The following is a 25,661-nucleotide window of genomic DNA, read 5'->3' as shown; positions in this document are numbered from 1 at the left end:
TCTAACCTAATCACTAACCCCAACCCTAATTCCTAAGCTTAAAATAGCCCTTGTCCTCATGGGGACATGGGGAAATGTACCCACGAGGGGGAATTTTCCTTGTTTTACTATCCTTGTGGGGACTTTGGGGGATTTTAGGTCCCCACAGGGCTAGAAGAACAAGACCACACACACACACTGGAGTTGACAACTCTAACTCTCTGTGGAGTCAAAGTTATCTGGTGTGTGTTAGGTGACATGCCAGAACAGCCAGACAGGCCGGGGCCGGGACCAGACTACAGGGCAGACAGCCAGACAGGCCGGGACCAGACTACAGGGCAGACAGCCAGACAGTCCGGGACCAGACAACAGGGCTGATAGACAGACAGGCAGACCAGGGCTAGGACCAGACAACAGGGCTGATAGACAGACAGACAGACAGGCCAGGGCCGGGACCAGACAACAGGGCTGATAGACAGACAGACAGGCCAGGGCCGGGTCCAGACAACAGGGCTGATAGACAGACAGACAGACAGACCAGTGCCGGGACCAGACAACAGGGCTGATAGATTGACAGACCAGGCCAGGGACGGGACCAGACAACAGGGCTGATAGATAGACAGACAGACAGGCCAGGGCCGGGACCAGACAACAGGGCTGATAGATAGATAGATAGACAGACAGGCCAGGGCCGGGACCAGACAACAGGGCTGATAGATAGACAGACAGACAGACCAGGGCCGGGACCAGACAACAGGGTTGATAGATAGACAGACCAGGGCTGGGACCAGACAACAGGGCTGATAGATAGATAGACAGACAGGCCAGGGCCGGGACCAGACAACAGGGCTGATAGATAGATAGACAGACAGGCCAGGGCCGGGACCAGACAACAGGGCTGATAGATAGATAGACAGACAGGCCAGGGCCGGGACCAGACAACAGGGCTGATAGATAGATAGATAGATAGACAGACAGGCCAGGGCCGGGACCAGACAACAGGGCTGATAGATAGATAGACAGACAGGCCAGGGCCGGGACCAGACAACAGGGCTGATAGATAGATTGACAGACAGACCAGGGCCGGGACCAGACAACAGGGCTGATAGATAGATAGACAGACAGGCCAGGGCCGGGACCAGACAACAGGGCTGATAGATAGATAGACAGACAGGCCAGGGAGGCAAGCAGGCAAAACAACAACAATGCAGCATCTGTGTCCGCTCTCCTTGAGCGATTACATTCCCTCACCCTGACAAACACTTCTGTGTTTTCTTCTTATCCCCCTCATGTGGAAGAGACACTCTCTATTTCTCTCTCTCTCTCTTTGTTCTTGAAGTCATTTTACAATGGTACTGTGTATCATTATTTGAGTATAGTTTGTTTATCGACATGTCTGTAGACATTTGTCGTATCGACATCATGAAGATTCTATTGTCATCTGACATCAAACTTGACATTGTCGTTAGGAAGAAGTATAAACACAAAAGGCAGCCTCTGCATGACATCAGCAACCTGATGCTCCAAACAGCAGACGTTCTATATTTTAACACCAATAAACCCATCTGTTTAAAAATGAATTCGGTAATTGTCAACCTAGCAGCAAGCCAGGCAACTAAAAGCCATTTTCTAAACAATGTTTTGGTTCGTTGTTAGCTAGCTGGCTAACCAGTTTAAATAATGACCAGAGGACAGCTGACAGCGTCTTAACTTTAGCTACTTTTGATTTATTATCACAGGAAAATAAACACACAACAACATTATTGTTTGCAAGGTAATGGTGAGCTTACAGAAAATAACATTACTGCCACAGTGTGACCAAATAAAAGTAGGCCATTCTATCAGAGAAATGTAGAACTCCTGCATCATCTTGTCACAGGAGGATTTGGTCTGGTTGCTGTGGCAGTCCAGTAACCGCAGCAACGGACGTTGCGACAATCTCCTAGACTTCAACTTGTTTCATGTCTGTGACTGACAGTCGCAGCGACTTTCTACAGACGTTCCTCCAGAGTATAAATGAAATGTCGTTGTCACATTCTCATTGTCTACAGACATGTCGTTAGACCAAGTATAAACTGGCCTTAACATATCAAATTCTCCCAATCTGTAACGATCTTCGTCTTCATCGGATGAGGAGTAGGAAGGATCGGACCAAAATGCAGCATTGTAAGTGTCCATGATAATTTATTATATCAGAAAATGAAAAATACAAAATAACAAAGAGAATGAAAGAAATGAAATCGAAACAGTTCTGTATGGTGAAAAACACAGACACAGAAAATAACCACCCACAAACAAAAGTGGGAAAACAGGATACCTAAGTATGGTTCTCAATCAGAGACAACGACTGACAGCTGCCTCTGATTGGGAACCATACCAGGCCTAAACATAGAAATACAACACCTAGACATACAACATAGAATACCCACCCACATCACACCCTGATCAAACAAAAAACAGAAACATACAAAGCAATCTACGGTCAGGGCGTGACACAATCAAAGTCTTGAATAAAGACTATGGTTAGTTTATTAGTAGAATCGTTACTGCTTGGCTAGAATAAAAGCCTGCTCCATACAGGATAAGATTGCCCATCTTTCGCTTTAGCATGTAGATAAGTATGTATATTCTGACCCATATAATAGCTCAAGGAGCGTATCAGTCATGAGACTGACTGTTTATATAGTCAGACACCACAGCAGGATAACATCTGTTCTAAGATCAGCCCCTTGGCAGACACTGATACTGCATGTGCAACACAGCACAAGCTCACGTTTGAGTAAATATTTATACAACATGTTTTATGATATCTAATATTTTCCAGACGAGTTTCAGTCCGGCTCAAAACTTCCTCAACACGACCCAGAAAGGGAACGCAGGCTGTCTGCCTTCAACTTCAGACTGTTGACCCATCTGAATGCGTGGGTGTCCTCTATCCGTGGTTTAATGAAATTGGATAGTTGAATAGAGTGTCTTGGCAGTGGCTTTCGACATTGTGATCAAAACTTTCCACTGTGGAAAGGGACAAAGGCACAGTCAATCAGTGCAACCTCAGATAAATGCAATCATCAATTTATTTAAAACAATTTTTGAAACAAGCGCAGTGAAACAAGTGCCGTGAAACAAGTGCAGTGCTGGAAAGCCTAAAGCAATAGCAGCTACTTTAACAACGGGACTATTTTTAAAATATCACCCAGTGTGTCAGCAGGCAGTCATAATGTCCATCCTCTACAGCACAGCTGTTCGGTCCTCACTCTGTTTACGTCTGTCCGCTTCTGCTATCAGGCCTTATCCACATCCTGTATGCCATCCGATAAGAAGCCCATGCTCTGTGCTGTGCCCTGTGTTGTGTCGTGCTGGCGAGGCGAGCAGCTGGCCGAGGAACCAAAAACTACTGGGAACATGCCGTGGCATAACGTTGCATGCCAGAATTGTTTTTGGCACTCAATTTTGCACTCAATTTCGAGTGTTATTGCGTTGGACTCTGATATAAAAATAACCCATATTGAAGAAGTGGGTCACAGGATGATGGAGGGAGTATTGTTTGGCCAGACTGGTATGGGTGTTAGTGCAACAAATCAACAGAAGGAAAGGCGTTGTGATGTGGTCTGTCACTGGAAAAGGGAGTTGTTATAGCCTAGACCAGAGGCAAATAAAATCAATTCCTTCTAAAAGCAATAATACCAATAACATGTGGCGGGGAATACTCCAATACTGTATTGCACAGCAATAGTCTGTTAATCAATGGTTATATGTACTGTAGTATACAGTAATAGTATATACATCAGTGGTTATGTATTTTATTACATTGCAATAGTCTATTAATCAATGGTTATATGTACTGTACTATTAATCAATGGTTCTATGTTTTGTATTACACAGCAATAGTCTATTAATCAATGGTTATATGTACTGTATTACATAGCAATAGTCTATTAATCAATGGTTATGTACTGTATTACATAGCAATAGTGTATTAATCAATGGTTCTATGTACTGTATTACATAGCAATAGTCTATTAATCAATGGTTATATGTACTGTATTACATAGCAATAGTGTATTAATCAATGGTTCTATGTATTGCATCGTTCAATGTGTAACTAAAGTAAAAGCCAGCTCCAATCTTTTAGAGAAATAGTTAAATTAGTATGGACCAGGCTTCATTTGGTTTTCACGTGTGTCATAGCCCCAGGAAGTAAAAAAGATGATCTAACCCTCTCTCTCTCTCTCTTTCCCTCTGTCTTCCAGAATACGACCCAGGAGATCGGTGAGGAGGTGGAGGACGGGGCGGTGTACACCATCACCCTGCGGAAGGTTCAGATGCTCCACCACCACCACCACCATCCTGGCCATCACAGTGGCGGCAGCGGGGCTAGTAAGGGCCAGCGCTGGCTGGGTGTAGAGACGGACGCGGCCCTCAGCCTGTACGAGACGTGCAAGGTGCGCACCATCAAGGCAGGCACGCTGGAGAAGCTGGTGGAGTACATGGTCCGGGGCAACGATTCCACCTATGTCACCATCTTCCTCTGCACCTACCGCTCCTTCACCTCCACCAAGCAGGTCCTGGACCTATTGCTCAACAGGTGAGTAGAGGGAGGGCGGAGAGACAGAGGGCGGGGAGACAGAGGGCGGGGAGACAGAGGGCGGAGAGACAGAGGGCGGAGAGACAGAGGGCGGGGAGACAGAGGGCGGGGAGACAGAGGGCGGAGAGACAGAGGGCGGAGAGACAGGGGGCGGAGAGACAGGGGGCGGAGAGACAGGGGGCGGAGAGACAGAGGGCGGGGAGACAGAGGGCGGAGAGACAGAGGGCGGAGAGACAGAGGGCGGAGAGACAGAGGGCGGAGAGACAGAGGGCGGGGAGACAGAGGGCGGAGAGACAGAGGGCGGAGAGACAGAGGGCGGAGAGACAGAGGGCGGGATAGATGGATGAATTTACAGATGGATGGATAGATCCATCGGTTGATTGGTGGAAGAATTATAGATGGATGGAAAAGCTGGGTGGATGGAGATGCACATAAATGACAGGATGAATGGAGGATGGATGGGTGGATGAGAGGATGGATAGATGGGTGGAGGAGAGGATGGATGGGTGGGTGGATGGTTGGAGGAGAGAATGGGTGGATGAGAGGATGGATGAGAGGATGGAAAATCTGGGTGGATGGAGATACACATAAATGACTGGATGAATGGATGGGTGGATGAGAGGATGGGTGGATGGGTGGGTGGAGGAGAGGATGGATGGGTGGGTGGATGAGAAGATGGGTGGATGGATGGATGGATGGGTGAATGAGAGGATGGATGTGTGGATGGATGGATGGATGGGTGGATGAGAGGGTAGATGGATGGATGGATGAGAGGGTAGATGGGTTGGGTGGGTGGATGAGAGGATGGATGGGTGACTGAGAGGTTGAATATCTGGGTGGATGGAGGGGATGGGTGGACACATAAATGAATGGATGGGTGGATGGATGAGAGGATGGATGAGTGGATTAATGGATGGGTGGGTGGGTGGGTGGATGAGAGGATGGATGGGTGGGTGGATGAGAGGATGGATGGGTGGATGAGAGGATGGGTGGGTGGGTGGATGGGTGGAGGAGAGGATGGGTGGGTGAGAGAATGGGTGAATGAGAGGATGGATGGGTGGGTGGATGAGAAGATGGGTGGGTGGATGGTTGGGTGGATGAGAGGATGGGTGGGTGGATGGGTGGAGGAGGAGAGAATGGGAGGATGGATGGATAGATGAGAGGGTGGGTGGGTGGATGGGTGGATGGATGGGTGGAGGAGAGGATGGGTGGGTGAGAGAATGGGTGAATGAGAGGATGGATGGATGGATGAGAGGATGGATGGATGGATGGGTGGGTGGATGAGAGGATGGATGAGTGGGTGGAGGAGAGGATGGATGGGTAGGTGGATGAGTGGATGGATGGATGGATGGGTAGGTGAGAGGATGGATAGATGGGTGGGTGGGTGGATGAGAGGATGGATGAGTGGGTGGAGGAGAGGATGGATGGGTGGGTGGATGAGTGGATGGATGGATGGATGGGTAGGTGAGAGGATGGATAGATGGGTGGAGGAGAGGATGGGTGGAGGAGAGAATGGGTGGAGGAGAGAATGGGTGGATGAGAGGATGGATGGATGGATGGGTAGGTGAGAGGATGGATAGATGGGTGGAGGAGAGGATGGGTGGAGGAGATAATGGGTGGATGAGAGGATGGATGGATGGATGGATGGATGGATGGATGGATGGATGGGTGGATGGATGACTAACAAACTGATTACTCTGGGTTCAGGTATGCCAAACTCCAGCTTGGATCAGAGGGCCACAGACTGACTCACGACGATCGTACAGAACTGAGGAAGTAAGTCTCTGTCTGACTCTGACACATTGTGAACAATACATCTTACTCAAATAGCCTATTTTCAACACATACTGTACAGTAACAGAAGACCTTGTTAGACAGTTTGCTTCATTTTCACACTTTGTTGCCTGGAATTTGTATTGCTTGCCTTATACCTATGACATTCTTCTGAGACAGGAGGACACTTCATAAGTCGTGACATCCGCTCTACAAACGTGTACCTCTTTATTTCTCCATTCCACCAGTACTATCCTGCTGGCATAAGCAGTTCTGCCATTGGGAACATTGGATATGTTTCTATTGTGTTCATATGGGTGTTGTATCGCGTTACAAAGTTCGTCATTGTCCTATATTTTGTGACCCATATCCTCAGGGGAAACATGTTGTATTTATCTCTTTCCTATCCTTCTCTGCTTTCATGGTAGTTAGTCTCTTTATCTACTGTATCTTTCCTACCCCTCACCCTCTTTTTTAACATTATTAAAGGTAATATGTCATCCAAACACCTGTGTTTAACTCTCTCTTCCTCAGCACAATATCCTCCATCTTGGGGGCGTGGCTGGACCAGTATTCTGAGGACTTCTGGAAGCCTCCGGAGTACAGCTGCCTGCGACGGCTAATCTCCTACCTGCACCTCAACTTCCCAGGATCGGACCTGGAACGCCGTGCCTGCAACCTCCTGGCACACTTCCACCGCCGACAGCTCCAGGAGCCCGAGCACGAGTGTAAGATGACCGGCCGACTCCCAGCTGAACTTTTGACCTTTGACCCTGACCCCAGCTCCTCAACATGAGCATGGAGAGTCCAAAGAATTAGTATTAGTGGAAGGCCACAGATGTTTCCGGTGGTACTCCAAATCAGAGAACACTGTTGTTAGTCAATCCCTTAGGGAAAGTGTTACAGACAACCAAGACCTTGTTGGCTTGTGTGTGGGTGTGTGTGTGTGTGAGAGAGAGAGAGATGTGGTCGTGGGTGTCAGGAAGCAAAGTCGAACCAACACAGTCAGATGCTCTAGTCTAGTACAACACATACCTGTATAGTCTTACAATACTTTGATCCACATCTTCCACGAAAGGTATATCTGAGTCTGTGGGCCCTCACTTCCCTACATTAAGTAGTTTACTAAACCCAGCCGTGTGTTTCATGTTATTTTGCTAATGAGTGGTGATGTTATCCCTCAGTGCTGGACCATGGTGGCTATCCGTTCACCCTACTGGAGGAGAATGGCTACGAGGATGAGCAGCTGGACTTCCTGAACTTTGACCCGGCAGTGGTAGCCGAGCAGTTCACCCTCATGGACGCGGTAGGATGCCAAAACATCACGAAACTCAGAAAACTTTAGTCCCAAATGCACGTATTTGTGTACTAACAACATATAACAACATATCCTAATTAATAATTAACTCTGTCTTTGTTTTAGTTTTCTATGAAATTGTTGTCTATTATTTTCCATCATTTTCCATCGTGGTACTTTATAGTTTGAGTTGCTCTCTCATTGTTTTCGCGTGAAAAATGTGTATTTTTCCATGCCAGCGAGGCTCCTTGGATTTGATCGAAAATGAAAAATTAAACTCTGTAACTGTGTCCTGTTGGAGCAAAGGGGCTTCCTTGGCCGATCTTCAGGGGCTGTTAGATAAGACAGGTAGTGAGGACAGAAGACAGAGGGCTTTAGGCCCACACTGCTGTTGAGTTTCCGCTCATAAACAAATGTCACTCCAAAAGCTTTCCTACTGGCGTTTATTAGGAGACTTGTGTGCAGCAGTCAATTTTATCAACTGTCCTCAAAGCCTTCTGAAGTATCTGCCTGTTTCTGATTTCCCCCTCGCTTCTGCATAGGAGTGAAAACATGTTCATCTCATCCAAAATACATCACTGGTTGCAGCAAGAAACCAATCCTCCATTTTGTTTATCTTCCTCCAAACCCCCTCTTCTTTACTCCCCTTTTTCCTCATAGGAGCTCTTTAAGAAGGTGGTCCCCTACCACTGTCTGGGGAGTATTTGGTCGCAGCGGGACAAGAAGGGCAAGGAACACCTGGCGCCCACCATCCGTGCCACCGTCACCCAGTTCAACTGCGTCACCAACTGTGTCATCGCCACATGCCTGAGCGAGCGCTCGCTCAAACCAACGCAGCGTGCCAAGCTGGTGGAGCGCTGGATCGAAGTGGCCAGGGTGAGACACTGTTGTTAGCAGGAGTTGGTGTGGGATTACATTTTAATTTTAGTCATTTAGCAGACGCTCTTAGCCAGAGCAATTTAGTAGTGAGCGCATACATTTTCATCCTTTTTTTTTCATACTGATCCCCCATGGGAATCAAACCCACAACCCTGGCGTTGCAAGTGCCATGCTTTACCAACTGAGCTACACGGGTAGAGCATGGTGTCCTTCCCCTTCAGTCCTGCAGAGGTGCAGTTTGTGTTGTGTAGCATGATGATTACAGTACCCATAATGCTCTGTTCCAAAGAGTTGGTCTTATTTGAGTAAAACAATTCTGAAGCTTATCTAGTGGTGTTCTGTCTCCTTACCAATACATTGGATTGATTTGCCCCTGGTGCTGAATTGAGTCCATTGATATTCATCTGAATATTTACTGTCTTTTTTCTCTTCAGGAGTGTCGAATCCTGAAGAACTTTTCTTCACTGCGGGCTATCCTCTCTGCTCTGCAGTGCAACCCGGTCCACCGGCTGAAGAGGACATGGGACGAGGTGTCCAGGGAGAACTTCCGCATCTTCCACGAGTTGTCAGAAATCTTCTCTGACGAGAATAACCATTCGCTCAGCAGAGAGCTGCTCATTAAGGTAGGTTGTGTGTGTGTGTGTGTGTGTGTGTGTGTGTGTGTGTGTGTGTGTGTGTGTGTGTGTGTGTGTGTGTGTGTGTGTGTGTGTGTGTGTGTGTGTGTGTGTGTGTGTGTGTGTGTGTGTGTGTGTGTGTGTGTGTGTGTGTGTTAGTGAAGGAGTACCCCTAGAGTGGTGTGACCTCACACAAGGGAAACCCCATCACTCCACTGCCTGACTACTGTAATCAGAGCAGTGTGTGTATATATTTGTTTTGCTAATGCTTTATTGATTCTGCCCCCCAAACACAAATGTGCTCTCACACACACACATTCACACTCTGATTATAGTAGTGCTCTGATTTCGGGCAGTTAGAGTGATGGGGTTTCCCTTGTGTGAGGTCACACCACTCTAGGGGTACTCCTGCTCTCACACTGACGGTGTCATCACCCAAGATCAGATGACAGTGTTACCCTGCAGTAGCATCATGGTGTAACAGGGTGTGGTCACACACTACCCTGCAGTAGCATCATGGGGTGACAGGGCATGTGCATGCGAATGTGACGCACTTGGAGACGGAATAAAAGGACATCCTGAAAGTCATTTCCAGCACATAAAAACACAAAGTGAAAAACAAAGTATGGGATTTTGTCGTCTGAAGTTTTCTATCTTAGTTCAATATCTTGGTGAGATATTTGGTCATCCTCCCAATGAGAAGAGTTCTTAGCTAACAATGTAATGCGCTTTGGACACTTGGCAACATGATTCATATAGCCAATCCATTATCAACTGTTATGGAACAGCATAGAACAGTACAGCAGTATAGAACAGAATAGTACAGAACAGTATAGCAGTATAGAACAGAATAGTATAGCAGTATAGAACAGAACAGTATAGCAGTATAGAACAGAACAGTACAGAGCAGTATAGAACAGAACAGTACAGAACAGAACAGTACAGAACAGTATAGCAGTATGGAACAGAATAGTATAGCAGTATGGAACAGAATAGTATAGCAGTATAGAACAGTACAGTACAGAACAGTACAGTACAGAACAGTATAGCAGTATAGAACAGAATAGTATAGCAGTATAGAACAGAACAGTACAGAACAGTATAGCAGTATAGAACAGAATAGTATAGCAGTATAGAACAGAACAGTACAGAACAGTATAGCAGTATAGAACAGAATTGTATAGCAGTATAGAACAGTACAGAACAGTATAGCAGTATAGAACAGAATAGTATAGCAGTATAGAACAGTACAGCAGTATAGAACAGAACCGTATAAAGGTAATCTGGTTGTTCTGGTGGGTGGTCTTGACTTGGGCGTGGGGGTGTGAGACTGTGTAGGTGTTATGTAGGGGTGCAACTAAGCCTACTTACACACATATAGACCTCAAACCCTGACATTCCCCAAATTCCAGAACAAACACACACATACATACGTCAGGGTATCTAGAGGTTGGCCGCTATGTGTGTTTTTGGGGGGGGGGGGGCGCAACTTGGGAATATTTGGGGGTGCAACTTGGGAGTGCAATATTTGGGGGTGCAACTTGGGAATATCCCTCCCCTGCCTGATACTCTGCTGTAGAATGTGGGAGAGTGTATGTTCACCATTTGATAGCTTGATAAATGATAAGCACGGTGCGCATTCCAGGAAAAGTGTGTATTCTTTCATTTAATTTAACAGAAACCAGTGTTATCTGATTGCTGAAGTAGGGGCTTAGGCTTTAGATCTCACTGTGAATGTTGTCCGTTATCTTTTCTGTTTAGGAAGGCACGTCCAAATTCGCTACCCTGGAAATAAACCCCAAACGAGCCCAGAAGAGACAGCAGCAACCCCGAGATCTGGTAAGGACATTAAGAGAGAGGCAATGTAAGAAAGGAGGGAGGGAGGGAGGCTAAGATGGAGTGGACTTAGAGAGACACAAAATACTAGAAAGATTGAAGAGGAAGAAAGAAGTGGCTTTTACGAAAATGGAGGATGACATGAAAAACATGGAGAAAGCAGAGAGAGAGATGACATGAAAAACATGGAGAAAGCAGAGAGAGATGACATGAAAAACATGGAGAAAGCAGAGAGAGAGATGACATGAAAAACATGGAGAAAGCAGAGAGAGAGATGACATGAAAAACATGGAGAAAGCAGAGAGAGAGATGACATGAAAAACATGGAGAAAGCAGAGAGAGAGAGATGACATGAAAAACATGGAGAAAGCAGAGAGAGAGATGACATGAAAAACATGGAGAAAGCAGAGAGAGAGATGACATGAAAAACATGGAGAAAGCAGAGAGAGAGAGATGACATGAAAAACATGGAGAAAGCAGAGAGAGATGACATGAAAAACATGGAGAAAGCAGAGAGAGATGACATGAAAAACATGGAGAAAGCAGAGAGAGATGACATGAAAAACATGGAGAAAGCAGAGAGAGATGACATGAAAAACATGGAGAAAGCAGAGAGAGAGATGACATGAAAAACATGGAGAAAGCAGAGAGAGAGATGACATGAAAAACATGGAGAAAGCAGAGAGAGAGATGACATGAAAAACATGGAGAAAGCAGAGAGAGAGAGATGACATGAAAAACATGGAGAAAGCAGAGAGAGATGACATGAAAAACATGGAGAAAGCAGAGAGAGATGACATGAAAAACATGGAGAAAGCAGAGAGAGATGACATGAAAAACATGGAGAAAGCAGAGAGAGAGATGACATGAAAAACATGGAGAAAGCAGAGAGAGAGATGACATGAAAAACATGGAGAAAGCAGAGAGAGAGATGACATGAAAAACATGGAGAAAGCAGAGAGAGAGAGATGACATGAAAAACATGGAGAAAGCAGAGAGAGAGATGACATGAAAAACATGGAGAAAGCAGAGAGAGATGACATGAAAAACATGGAGAAAGCAGAGAGAGATGACATGAAAAACATGGAGAAAGCAGAGAGAGAGAGATGACATGAAAAACATGGAGAAAGCAGAGAGAGATGACATGAAAAACATGGAGAAAGCAGAGAGAGAGATGACATGAAAAACATGGAGAAAGCAGAGAGAGAGATGACATGAAAAACATGGAGAAAGCAGAGAGAGAGATGACATGAAAAACATGGAGAAAGCAGAGAGAGAGAGATGACATGAAAAACATGGAGAAAGCAGAGAGAGATGACATGAAAAACATGGAGAAAGCAGAGAGAGAGATGACATGAAAAACATGGAGAAAGCAGAGAGAGAGATGACATGAAAAACATGGAGAAAGCAGAGAGAGAGATGACATGAAAAACATGGAGAAAGCAGAGAGAGAGATGACATGAAAAACATGGAGAAAGCAGAGAGAGATGACATGAAAAACATGGAGAAAGCAGAGAGAGAGATGACATGAAAAACATGGAGAAAGCAGAGAGAGAGATGACATGAAAAACATGGAGAAAGCAGAGAGAGAGATGACATGAAAAACATGGAGAAAGCAGAGAGAGATGACATGAAAAACATGGAGAAAGCAGAGAGAGAGAGATGACATGAAAAACATGGAGAAAGCAGAGAGAGAGATGACATGAAAAACATGGAGAAAGCAGAGAGAGAGAGATGACATGAAAAACATGGAGAAAGCAGAGAGAGAGATGACATGAAAAACATGGAGAAAGCAGAGAGAGAGATGACATGAAAAACATGGAGAAAACAGAGAGAGAGATGACATGAAAAACATGGAGAAAGCAGAGAGAGATGACATGAAAAACATGGAGAAAGCAGAGAGAGAGATGACATGAAAAACATGGAGAAAGCAGAGAGAGAGATGACATGAAAAACATGGAGAAAGCAGAGAGAGAGATGACATGAAAAACATGGAGAAAACAGAGAGAGAGATGACATGAAAAACATGGAGAAAGCAGAGAGAGAGATGACATGAAAAACATGGAGAAAACAGAGAGAGATGACATGAAAAACATGGAGAAAGCAGAGAGAGAGATGACATGAAAAACATGGAGAAAGCAGAGAGAGAGATGACATGAAAAACATGGAGAAAGCAGAGAGAGAGAGATGACATGAAAAACATGGAGAAAGCAGAGAGAGAGATGACATGAAAAACATGGAGAAAGCAGAGAGAGAGATGACATGAAAAACATGGAGAAAACAGAGAGAGATGACATGAAAAACATGGAGAAAGCAGAGAGAGATGACATGAAAAACATGGAGAAAGCAGAGAGAGATGACATGAAAAGCAGAGAGAAAGCAGAGAGAGAGATGACATGAAAAACATGGAGAAAGCAGAGAGAGAGATGACATGAAAAACATGGAGAATGCAGAGAGAGAGATGACATGAAAAACATGGAGAAAGCAGAGAGAGAGAGATGACATGAAAAGCAGGGAGAAAGCAGAGAGAGATGACATGAAAAGCAGAGAGAAAGCAGAGAGAGAGATGACATGAAAAGCAGGGAGAAAGCAGAGAGAGAGATGACATGAAAAGCAGGGAGAAAGCAGAGAGAGAGATGACATGAAAAGCAGAGAGAAAGCAGAGAGAGAGATGACATGAAAAACATGGAGAAAGCAGAGAGAGAGATGAAATATTCTGACAGACAGAGGATGAGAGAGTATAGGGGAGGTCAAAAAATGAAGACCGAGTGAGAGCCAGAGAGCCTTACAAGAGCGACTTACAGTTAGTGCATTCATCTTAAGATAGTTAGTTAGGTGAGGGATAGCTAGAGGGACAGAAAGAGGGACAGAGAGACAAAGAGGGAAAGATATAAATGAAACAAGAGGGAGAGAGGTGACAGATGTAGTCAAAGCACCCCCATCTTGGCCCTGTAGATTAGACAGGCTGGAGTAATTGTTTTTTTTAAGCTGTGTCAGGAAGTGTTCCAGCGGGCAAGACGCCATAGAATAGAAAACAAGCGGGCCCTCTGTCCTCACTGAACTCTGCTGACACGCTCACTCAAACACACACAGTCACACATGCTTCTATTGCCATTTTTGCTGGTTCGAATCCCTGAGCCGACTAGGCGAAGAATCTGTCTGTGCCCTTCAGCAAGGCACTTAACCCAAATTGCTCCTGTAAGTCGCTCTGGATAAGAGCGTCTGCTAAATGACTCAAATGTAAATTTTATGGATCAATGCTCTCTCACCCTTTCACTCTCACTCATCTGCTCCACTTTAAAATCACTCCCTTTGAAATTGACCCACTTTGTAGTAAATGGCTGTCATGGATGCCTCTAATGAAAATAGCTTAGAGGTGCAGTATTTTGCTGTTCACAATAAGGGGATTCATGTCATTGTTCTCTCTGTGGTGTATAGAATTAGAAGGAATAAGAAGGGACACACCGCCCTCTAGTGGTTGTTTGGGGAATCAATCTGACTCGCAAAATGCTCACAGCTCACTCTAGTGGTGATATGCAACTTTACAGCTTAATTTGACTGTAATTACAATGTAATCATATGACAATTGCGCATTTATTAAACTGGGAACAGTAGCCAGCTGTAGATAGCTCATTTATATAAGCAGTGTCCACAGAGGGAGATGCAGAGATTTAATTATTGATTTCCATATACTTTTTTCCCCCTGATGAAAAATGTATGTTACTCATATTTAATCACTAGCAAAGTCATGCATGCACGTGTACGTACACACACACATACACACACACACACACACATAACATCGACGAGCTAACCACCTCTGTCACCGGTTTCATTAGAAAATGCATCAGTGACGTTGTACCCACGGTGAGGGTTCGCTGCTTCCCCAATCAAAAGTCCTGGATTAACACCAAGGTTGGCACTAAACTAAAGGACAAGGCTACCCCACACAGAGCTATCGTAGACAACCCTGAGGCTATGGCCGAGGGCAGGATTAAGTACAAGAAGTCCCGCTATGACCTCAGCAGAGTCATCAAACGAGCAAAAAGACAATATAGAAATAAGGTGGAATCATACTACACAGGCTCCGACGCCACCCGCATGTGGCAGGGGCTACAGTCCATTACGGATTACAAAGGAAGACCCAACCGTGATCTGCCCAACGATGTCTCTCTACCAGACGAACTCAATGCATTTTATGAACGCTTTGACATCGAGCCGGGTGTGAGTGCTGTCACTGACCCAGAGGACTAATCTCGCTCTCCAAGGCCGACGTGAGAAGGGTCTTTAATCAGGTCAACACCTGCAAGGTCGCGGGCCCCGACGGTTTACCAGGGCACGTTCTCAGCATGCGCAGAACAGCTGGCAGGCATATTCACGGTCATTTTCAACCTCTCCTTGTCCCAGTATGTAATCCCCACGTTTTAAGATGACCACAATGATCCCTGTTACTGAGATCTCTTAAGGCTTCATGCCACAATGATTACCGCCCTGTAGCACTCACTTCTGTGAAGTGCTAATGAAGTGCTTTGAGAGGCTGGTTATGGCACACATTAACTCCACCATTCCAGCCACCCTAGACCCACTCCAATTTGCATACTGCCCCAACAGACCCATAGACCCACTCCAATTGCTCCCCACACTGCCCTCACCCACCTAGATAAGAGGAATAACTACAGTGCATTCGGAAAGTATTCAGACCCTTGATTTTTTCCCACGTTTCATCCTTATTCTAAAATTGATTAAATCGTTTTTTCCCCCTCATCAATCTACACACAATACCCCATAATGACAAAGCAAAAACATGTTTTTAGAAATCTTTGCAAATTTATTACAAACAAAAAATGGAAATATCACATTTCCATAAGTATTCAAACCCTTTACTCAGTACTTTGTTGAAGCACCTTTGGTATGACACTACAAGCTTGGCACACCTGTATTTGGGGAGTTTCTCCTATTCTTCTCTGCAGATCCTCTCAAGCTCTGTCAGGTTGGAGGGGGAGCGTTGTTGCACAGCTATTTTCAGGTCTCTCCAGAGATGATCGATCGGGTTCAAGTCCGGGCTCTGGCTGGAACACTCAATGATGTTCAGAGACTTGTCCCGAAGCCACTCCTGCGTTGTCTTGGCTGTGTGCTTAGGGTCGTTGTCCTGTTGGAAAGTGAACACTCGCCCCAGTCTGAGGTCCTGAGCGCTCTGGAGCAGGTTTTTGTACTTTGCTCCATTCATCTTTCCCTCGATTCTGACTAGTCTCCCAGTCCCTGCTGCTGAAAAATATCCCCACAACATGATGCTGCCACCACCATGATTCACCGTAGGGATGGTGCCAGGTTTCCTCCAGATGTGATGCTTGGCATTCAGGGCAAAGAGTTCAGTCTTTCATCAGACCAGAAAATCTCGTTTCTCATGGTCTGAGAGTCCTTTAGGTGCCTTTTGGCAAACTCCAAGCGGGCTGTCATGTGCCTTTTACTCAGGAGAGGCTTCTGTCTGGCCACTCTACCATAAAGGCCTGATTGTTGGAGTGCTGCAGAGATGGCTGTCCTTCTGGAAGGTTCTCCCATCTCCACAGAGGAGCTCTGTCAGAGTGACCATTGGGTTCTTTGTCACCTCCCTCCCCCAATTGCTCAGTTTGGCCGGGCGGCCAGCTCTAGGGAAGTCTTAGTGGTTCCAAACTTTTTCCATTTAAGAATGTTCTTGGGGACCTTCAATGCTGCAGACATTTTTTGGTACCCTTCCCCAGCACACCCCAATCCACATCGACGGGGCGGCAGTAGAGCAGGTCGACAGCTTCAAGTTCCTCGGTGTCCAAATCACTAAAGACTTAAAATGTCCAAACACACACAGTCATGAAGGAGCTACTGCACCTCTTCCACTCAGTAGGATGAAAAGGTTTGGCACGGTCCCTCAAATCCTGAAAAGGTTCTACAGTTGTACCATTGAGAGCATATTGACTGACTGCATCACTGCTTGGTATGGCATTAGCACCGCCCTCGATCGCATGGCGCTATGTACATCACTGAGGACGAGCTCCCTGCCATCCTAGCCCTCTATGTCAGGCGGTGTGAAAAGAAGGCCCGGAAAATAATCAAAGACCCCAACCACCCAAGCCGTAGACTATTTTCTCTGCTGCCGCACGGCAAGAGGTGCGTCAAGTCTGACCCCAACAGGCTCTTGAACAGCTTCTATCCCCAAGCAATACAACTGATAAATAACTAACAAAATAACTACACAGACCGAGTTTACCTCGTATCTTTATTGACCTTTTTATTTCAGTCTCTCTGGACACTCACAGGGCCCTACACACACACACACACTGTCACTCCAACACACACACAAACACTCACTACATCATCTGCTCACTCACACATAATATGCACATACATTTATACTGACTCTACACACCCACTCACATGCAAGCTGCTGCTACTCTGTTTATCTTATATCCTGATGCCTAGTCACTTTACCCCTATACATATCTACATCCACCACTCCAGTATCCCTGCACATGTAAATATGGTATTGGAACTGACTTTTTAAAAATATTTCCGGTATATAGTAAGTTTACTTACTTACTTTATTGTGTATTTCAAATGTCTTATTCTTATTTCTCGTGTGATTTTATTTCTCGTAATATATTGTTCTTGATTATTGCATTGTTGGGTTTTGATTTCACAGTACATTTCACAGTACTTGTGCATGTGACATTAAAACTTGAAACACACGCTAACACCAGTCTCTGCCTGCCTGTTTGTTTATTTCAGAGTGTGATGCAGGGGACCATTCCCTACCTGGGCACTTTCCTTACAGACCTAGTCATGATGGATACAGCCATGAAGGACTACCTGGACGTGAGTGGCACACACACACACACACACACACACACACGCGCGCGCGCACACCTACACACTCACACATCCCCTCTTTCCTCAAAATTACACACAACCCAATTTCTGTTCTGAATAACATATTTTCTTGTTTACAGGGAGGGCTGATCAATTTTGAGAAGAGGAGGAAGGTGAGAAATGCAATATGAATATAAAGTGTGATGATGATTATGGTGATTACAATGATGATGAAGATGTGAGTGCATATTGATCATTTTCTTTCCTCTGGTTTTATAGGAGTTTGAGGTGATTGCCCAGATCAAGCTTCTGCAGCTGGCCTGCAACAACTATAACTTCACCCGAAACAAGCGTTTCCGAGAGTGGTTCTCCGGTGTGGACAAACTCACAGAGGCTGAGAGGTAAGAGAGAGAACGGGTAGTATTCTGTTACAAATACATGAAAGAGTATTTTCACACTGCACCAGAAATAGATTGTCGTGGGTGTGAGGAACAGTAGGGGGGGAAGAGGAGGAGGAGGGAGAGAGAGACTCTTTGAAAAGGAGGAGTAATAAAGACCGGAACACACAAACACATGCTCTTCTTTGTGTGTTTTTTTCCACAGCTACAGCCAGTCATGTGAGATCGAGCCACTGTCAGAGTCAGCCTCCAACACTCTCAAGAAGAAGAACACAGGAATCATCAAACGCTGGAGCGAGTAAGTCAATAAATATTATTGCAGAAAGTTATTTCTGTTCAATAGGTGCTATATATGATTTACAGTCTATTTGTGTCAATGTGTTTTAACTCATTCTTCACGCTCTTCTTTTCTCCCACACTTGCTCTCAACCTGCATTTTCTCTTCCATCTCTCCCCTCTCTCTGTCCCTCTCTCTGTCTCTCTCCCCTCTCTCCTTCCCATTTCTTCACTCCCTCTCTCAGTCGCCAGCCTGCCAGCTCAGAGCCAGGCTGCAGCAGTGCGGGCAGCTCCCACTCCAAGTCCTTTGACCAGCTGCGTTACGCCCCCTGCCTGGGGGGCTCGGGTGGAGGTGGAGGGGGTGATGGAGCGGACTCCCTGAGCGTCACCTCCGCTGGCTCCAGCAGCTCCGATGTGGAGGAGATCAATATCAGCTTCATCTCCGACTCACCCGATGTCCACGAGCGAAAGGTGTGAGAGAGAGAGGAGATCTATATATCTATTTATTTAATTTATACAGGAAAGTCAATTAAGAATATATTCTTATTTACAATGATGACCTGTCAGAGGACAAGGATGTATTACTACGAGTGTGTGTTGACATCTGTAAGCTGGAAGTTGCCCCACCATGTATGATGGGGATGTCATATCTCTGAGTCTTGCTTTAAAGACCACAATACCAGTATGATCACTATAGCCATACTACTGTCTTAGCATAGTATAACTCTTCCATCCCACAAGAAACAGCTCATGTGAGGCCCACTGGTGACTGTAGCTCTTAATTCCTTTTCTGTAGACCTCCACGCCTTCCGTAAAACATTCCAATTCCACGTTAGGGAAGTGCGGCCCCTTGCCTGACCTGGCACCCACGGTACTATTTAATACTTCCTGTACCATTTCTCTGTTTCACCTGTGCTAGCTTGTGGTGCAGCCATTTCACAATGCCATCAGAGGAGTGTGCTGTTTGCACTGTCTATCTGAGTGACGTCACCATCACATCACCCCTGTAGCCATTTTGTGTATGGGCGAGAACGGCGTGTGTGTGTGTGTGTGTGTGTGTGTGTGTGTGTGTGTGTGTGTGTGTGTGTGTGTGTTGAGTAGTTTCCGAATGTGTGCAGGTGTCGATTTATTCATGTGTCTGCTCCCTTTGATCACCGCTGCACCTTGACCTTTTTGTTTTGACTGGTTTTATTTGTTGTGCCTTTGGTGAAGAGTTCACCTTGTATCCATAGTAACAGTTCACCTGGTTGCACATTCTTCTGTCCACATATTTCATTGTGTTTTCTACATTTTATGTGCATGTCATGTTAGTAGCAAGTACTCTTGGGGATCCCATTAGAGAAAAAAATGCCAGCCTCAATTTCAGTGTTCCCAAGTATTTTGTCTTAATTCACTGGAATTCATTCAATAGTTTCCAGTCATGTTAAATTATCCTGTTTAAGATGCATTGCTTTCCTTGATTGCATCTCAATATTCTTAAGTGGTACTGTGATCTAACCTGTGCTGCCCCCCTTCTCTCTGTTTCTCTCCAGTTCTGGGAGTCCACCTCTCTGTCCTCCTTGGATGCCTCTGGTCTGGGCTCTGGCTCGGGCTCCAGTAGCGCCTCCTCCTCCTCCATGTCCTCCACGCCTGTGGCAGGGGCGGGCTCCCGCTCACACAAGCGCTCCGTGTCGGGCGTGTCCAGCTACTCGTCGCTGTCACTGCCCCTCTACAACCAGCAGGTGGATGACTGCTGCATCATCCGGGTCAGCCTGGACGTAGACAACGGCAACATGTACAAGAGCATCCTGGTGAGCTGCTGCGTTGGTGTTGAATATGATAGATTAGAAAAGAGAATTTCCCTGCCAATGTGTTTAGTGGTTGTGAGGTCTGGTTGAGCCAAATGTCTTGTGGTCATCACATGATCTCCAGGTGACCAGTCAGGACAAGACGCCGGCAGTGGTCAGGAAGGCCATGGTGAAACACAACCTGGACCGGGAGAGAGCGGAGGATTACGAACTGCTGCAGAAGATCTCTGAGGAGAAAGGTCAGTCAGCTGTTTGTCACGTTCACTCAGGACTTACAGTAGAACCTGAAAGATACAAACCTCAAAGTTCATGCATTTTGAACTACATTTCACACTTACAAACATTTCAGTTTTCCCCACACCCTCCATTCTGGATCTGTTTGTATCTCTGGTCACACTGTCATTTTTAGAAATACCTGCACACGCCTTGTCTAACAATCTCTCCTTCCATCTTCTCTAACAGATTTTTACATTCTCTCTTGCCTGTTGTTTCAATGTGCCTTTCAACCATGCCAGTGTTTCTTTTGCCCCCCCCCCCCCCCCTCCTCCACAGAGCTGAAGATTCCAGACAATGCCAACGTTTTCTATGCCATGAACTCTTCGGCCAACTACGACTTTGTCCTGAAGAAACGCGGCTTCCCCAAGGTGGGCCGGACCAAGCACGTGGCCAGCTCCACCCTGCCGCGAATGAAGCAGAAAGGCCTGAAAATCGCAAAGGGCATCTTCTGAGGGGCAACGCCATGTCACCAGAAACCCTCACCCACCTCCCTGCTTCCTGCTGGGCTATCTGGGTGCCATCTTTGAGTGCCACCCCTGCTGTGCCATGGTAGAGGGGCCTGTTGCTTGGCTTGGCCGTGTTCAGCATCTGAGCGTGAAAGCCTCAGAGGACTAATAAAGCTGAATGGAATGGAAATCCCTATTGGTCAATGAACTTGCACTCAACTCCATTTTGCGAGGCAGGCGACTGTCCTTGTGGAAGTAGTGACTCTGTGTGGATGCTGTGGATGCTTAAAACCACATCTGACCCCTCTCCCAGGTGTTTCCTAACCAGGCTACAACCCATGTTCAGGTCACTTCCTGTTAGCTTCACAGCTCTCTGTGGACGTCCTAATCGAGAGGGGAAAACCTGAGTAAAAATATAACTATGTCGTCTAGGTGCGTAGGGAAATGAATTCCTCCCCTCTAAAGGAGTTACACTCCCTCTAGTTTCTACAGACCTCTCCCTCAGCAAAGGTTCAGGTACTATTTTTTTACACTCCTTTCTAGACTACTATCAACTGCATCTGTTTCTTCGATGTTCCGCGACACGTGGACTGAGACAGATGGACAGATGCTCAGTACTGCCAGCTAGCAGAGGGAAATGCGTTCCAACGAACCACTAAAAGGATTTTGGGAGAGAAAGGCCCCTACTGGATAGATACATCTGGTTGTTAACCAATCATCAGAAACTTTACTCCTTTTAACTCCTCACTGCTAATGGGAACATGTCCAGTTTTTTAAACTAACACTATTCACACAAATAGGGCATTATTATTACTACAAACATTCAATAATAGCTCATTTTGTCACTGCTTTGATGCGGTGGCACTCTGCATTTGTGCATTGCGTCTTATTTCTCCAAGTGGTGCTAACAGACAATGAAATGCTACAGCCAGCCCGCTCCCTCCCTCCCCTTTTATTTCATGCCTGATGTCTTTCAGTTTCACACTAGAGTTTGAGAGAGAGGCTCTCTCCTGACAGCGAGGCCAACATGAAGGAGTAGGCAGCCATGAGGGCTCAATGATGATGGTTCATGGAAATAGTGCAACTGAGGCATCCAGCATCCATTTTGGTTCAGTATTTGTTTTAATGGGTGCATTTCTGGGAAGCCAAAAAAAGTGATGTGGCCAGTTAGAGTACATTATGGTGACCTGAAATGCACAATGTCGGGCGGCCATTGCGGCTCAAACGTGATGGCACTAAATGGCTTCTCCACGATTGGCAATGCCTTAGAGCACAGGTGTCAAACTCATTCCACGGGGGGCCGAGTGTCTGCGGGTTTTCGCTCCTCCCTTGTACTTGATTGATGAATTAACATCACTAATTAGTTAGGAACTCCCCACACCTGGTTGTCTAGGGCTTTATTGAAAGGAAAAACCAAAAACCTGCAGACACTAGGCCCTCCGTGGAATGAGTTTGACACCCCTGCCTTAGAGAGTAGAACTGCCTACATGTGAGCCGAATGGCACAAAATGGCTGTTGTTGGCATGGTGACCACTCCCTCAGATCATCAAGAAAGTTAGAAGTTAGCTCCGAGCCATTTGATGGACCCCAATGTGTGCTAGACCCTCCCTTTTAACTAGAAGTGCGTGTGTGGAAAGTACTCAAGCACTCGAGAGAGAGAGAGAGAGAGAGAGAGAGATGTATGTTGTATTGTGAAATGAAGTGTGGTTTTTAAATGTCCAGTCTTTTTGTTCCCTATAGTGTAAAGAAGAAGAAACGAGAATGAAAGGTCTGTCCCTTTTGTTTGCTCCCTTTCTTTTTCTCCTTCATCAAGGCCTTTCATCCTTGTGTACCAGGGTTGGAGGTCAACTTCATTTCAATTCAGTTAATTCAGGAGATAAGTGAAAAAGAGGAAGAGAAAGTACAACTCAACTAAAACTTAGTCAACTCCACGTGTGCCAAAGACCGGTGGACGATGATGAAGTATGAGGTGGTTTCGGGAGCATTGAGATTTGAAGTGGAGGGAGTGAGTTTGCCTGCTGTTGAGAGGCTCAGAAGTTGTGTGATTCTTTGTCTATGACTATGATTGAAGATTATGTGATGATGAGTTCTTGGTTTGTAGTACCCCATGTCTATCCATTTCCTACAGTATTGCAGCCATTGGATCAAACCTAATATCACTATTTAACAGCAGCCATGACAGTGGTGTTGTGGATTACAGTGTTAAAACTCAAGCCTTTGCTCAAAGAGTTTTCTGAAACTAGTGACTTTTTGACTGTGACCGTGTCACACTGAGTACGGTTACATGCACACAATAATACAATTATTGTGAATAGTCAAATTAATATAATAGTTTGATTAAAACGTTTACATGCTTTGCAAGAATAAATTATTTCCCTCATAATTCTGTTTACATGGACACATCTGAAATCAGACTACCTGGTGGGACTTTGATGAATGCAGAATATCAGCAATCAAAATAAACGTTCTATCACAAGGACCATGTTATTTTTGTAAAGCATAGTTGATTCTAACGTTTATGTGAAAACGCCTTCTAAGATGTGTACTTTTAGTTTTTCCTAACTCACTTCACTCGCGCAAAAGAAGGAAGCTCGCCCTGCTTGAGCTAACACACACACACAGATCAAACACATCGCTATAACTGATTAAAGCTTTTACATGTCCTACATTTTTAAAAGATTGCTCAGAAAATCAGGTGATTTAATTGGCGTATGCTTACTTCGAATATGACCGTATGCCAATTTAAGATGAGCAGAGTAAGGTGTTTACATGACTAATGCCATACTCAGCCTTCTGCCATAATTAGTTTAACATCAAATTATTAATGTGCATGTAAACGTACTCAATGTGTCATGTGCAAGACAGTAAATGTTCTAATAGGGACATGTGATTGGATCTCTATCAGAAGGAACATCTAAACTGGCTATACTTCACTTTATAGCCTTTTTACACTGTTGTGCTAACCTGAACCGGAGTGTGCTGGCTGGATCTGATATTTTCTTTTGACATGGTACGTAACCAGGCCAACGCAGTACAGCAAAAAGGTTATGACAAATGCCACAAAAATCCTATAACACGCCACAGGAGTCGTCAGTCTACATTTTCCAACAAACGCTTGATGTGCCTAACAGTAAAGCCATGGAAATGGTTTCATGTGCTATGATGATCGTGTTTCACATGTCAGTTATCAGAAACATGGGTGGTCATATTTATCGCATGTTAGTACTGCATTATGAATGCATTACGGCAGTATAATATAAATGAAGTGATTTTCATGCTTTCAAGTGTAGCTGGTTGGTGGTGGTGTTGAAAAGGACGCTGTATGTTTGTGAATGTTGGGGTCCGGTAGTCTACTGTGATTACATGTGATTTGCTAGACTTCATGTTAGTGGTGTTGATGGAAGTTGCCCCTAAGCCCTGATTCAAGGTCAGCGTCTATTTCTAAATCCTATTAACAAGATTAGGATTTGTGTTGGGGAAGCTGAACCTGGATCTGCAGTTAAATACTTTTTGTGGTTGATCAACGAGTGAGGGATGGATTCTTTAACTGGAGATCCTTAAACTTTTGTGAAAAATCATGCATTTGTGTCAATGTGAGATTTACACTTAAGTTTCCAGTTAATGTCAGTAAGCGTTCATCCCGGAATGTGTGCTTATTTTTTGCAAATGTCTTTGTGCCCTCCCCAGCTACCCAGCCTATCTACACTGAGTGTACACAACAGTAGGAACACTTTCCTAATACCGAGTTGCACCCCGCCCCCTTTTGCCCTCAGGACAGCCTCAATTCGTTGGGGCATGGACTCTACAAGGTGTTGAAAGCGTTCCACAGGGATGCTGGCCCATGTTGACTACAATGTTTGTCACAGTTTCAAGTTGGCTGGATGTCCTTTTGGTGGTGGACCATTCTTTATACACACAGGAGACTGTTGAGCATGAAAAACCCAACAGCGGTGCAGTTTTTGACACACTCAAACCGGTGCGCCTGGCACATACTACCATACTCTGTTCAAAGGCACTTAAATATTTGTCCTGCCCATTCACCCTCTGACTGGCACACATAAACAATCCATGTCTCAATGCTTAAAAATGCTTCTTTAACCTGTCTCCTCCCCTTCATCTACACTGATTTGAAGTGGAGCTTTCAACTGGATTCACAAGGTCAGTCTGTCATGGAAAGAGCAGGTGTTCTTAATATTTTGTACACTCAGTGTATATATCAGAGGTTGGAGAGGGGAATCTGACAAAAAGATGTCCGCATTTCAGGTTTCACAAATGCTAGTCTGTGTGTGTACGTGAGACACACACTCTCTTCTGTGTCTATGTATTGTAAATGAAGGGCCAAAGACTGCACCTCTCCACGAATCCCTCTATGTTAGTCCCTCTCAGAAACCCAGACTGATCAGGAATATGTCATCTTGCCTCAACCTCTCACAATGATCATCCTTAAAACCTTCATGCCATCGCTCTCCGTCACTGTCAAAGGCTCTGAACTTTCTAACGATTACCTGTTCAATGTTTTTTCTATGTTCTTTTTGTATTTTTTGTATATTAAAAGACTCAATGTCCTTTGTACTTTAGATTATTTTCTTCATTTTCCTGTTTTGTGTTTGCTGGCTTTATTTATTAACTTGTAAATACTTTTTTGTAGCATTGTACATTGTTTCTTTTCCCATGC

At 45.2% G+C, this 25,661-nt stretch overlaps 1 protein-coding gene across 4 annotated transcripts in view; it reads left to right on the top strand.

Annotated features, from left to right (window-relative positions):
* LOC139544565 (ral guanine nucleotide dissociation stimulator-like) overlaps nucleotides 1-25,558 on the top strand; it is an 81,188-nt gene extending 55,630 nt beyond the window's left edge. For 2 of the 4 annotated variants that reach the window (XM_071351846.1, XM_071351843.1), the window contains exons 2-17: nucleotides 4,230-4,564; nucleotides 6,272-6,340; nucleotides 6,872-7,065; nucleotides 7,522-7,643; nucleotides 8,295-8,510; nucleotides 8,948-9,136; nucleotides 10,889-10,966; nucleotides 17,723-17,809; nucleotides 17,944-17,976; nucleotides 18,083-18,204; nucleotides 18,407-18,499; nucleotides 18,723-18,948; nucleotides 19,274-19,348; nucleotides 20,010-20,267; nucleotides 20,389-20,503; nucleotides 20,817-25,558. In XM_071351846.1, coding sequence (XP_071207947.1) covers nucleotides 4,230-4,564; nucleotides 6,272-6,340; nucleotides 6,872-7,065; nucleotides 7,522-7,643; nucleotides 8,295-8,510; nucleotides 8,948-9,136; nucleotides 10,889-10,966; nucleotides 17,723-17,809; nucleotides 17,944-17,976; nucleotides 18,083-18,204; nucleotides 18,407-18,499; nucleotides 18,723-18,948; nucleotides 19,274-19,348; nucleotides 20,010-20,267; nucleotides 20,389-20,503; nucleotides 20,817-20,992 — 2,388 coding nt within the window. In that variant the 3' untranslated portion in view covers nucleotides 20,993-25,558. The remainder of the gene's footprint in view (nucleotides 1-4,229; nucleotides 4,565-6,271; nucleotides 6,341-6,871; nucleotides 7,066-7,521; nucleotides 7,644-8,294; nucleotides 8,511-8,947; nucleotides 9,137-10,888; nucleotides 10,967-17,722; nucleotides 17,810-17,943; nucleotides 17,977-18,082; nucleotides 18,205-18,406; nucleotides 18,500-18,722; nucleotides 18,949-19,273; nucleotides 19,349-20,009; nucleotides 20,268-20,388; nucleotides 20,504-20,816) is intronic. The other 2 variants (XM_071351845.1, XM_071351844.1) reach the window with 2 other exon arrangements.
* Nucleotides 25,559-25,661: the final 103 nt, after the last annotated feature.

This window comes from Salvelinus alpinus, chromosome 18 (assembly GCF_045679555.1).
Source record: "Salvelinus alpinus chromosome 18, SLU_Salpinus.1, whole genome shotgun sequence".
Taxonomy (NCBI): domain Eukaryota; kingdom Metazoa; phylum Chordata; class Actinopteri; order Salmoniformes; family Salmonidae; genus Salvelinus; species Salvelinus alpinus.
The sequence above is the reverse complement of the archived record's forward strand: the minus strand, read 5'-3'. Positions and strand labels throughout refer to the sequence as shown.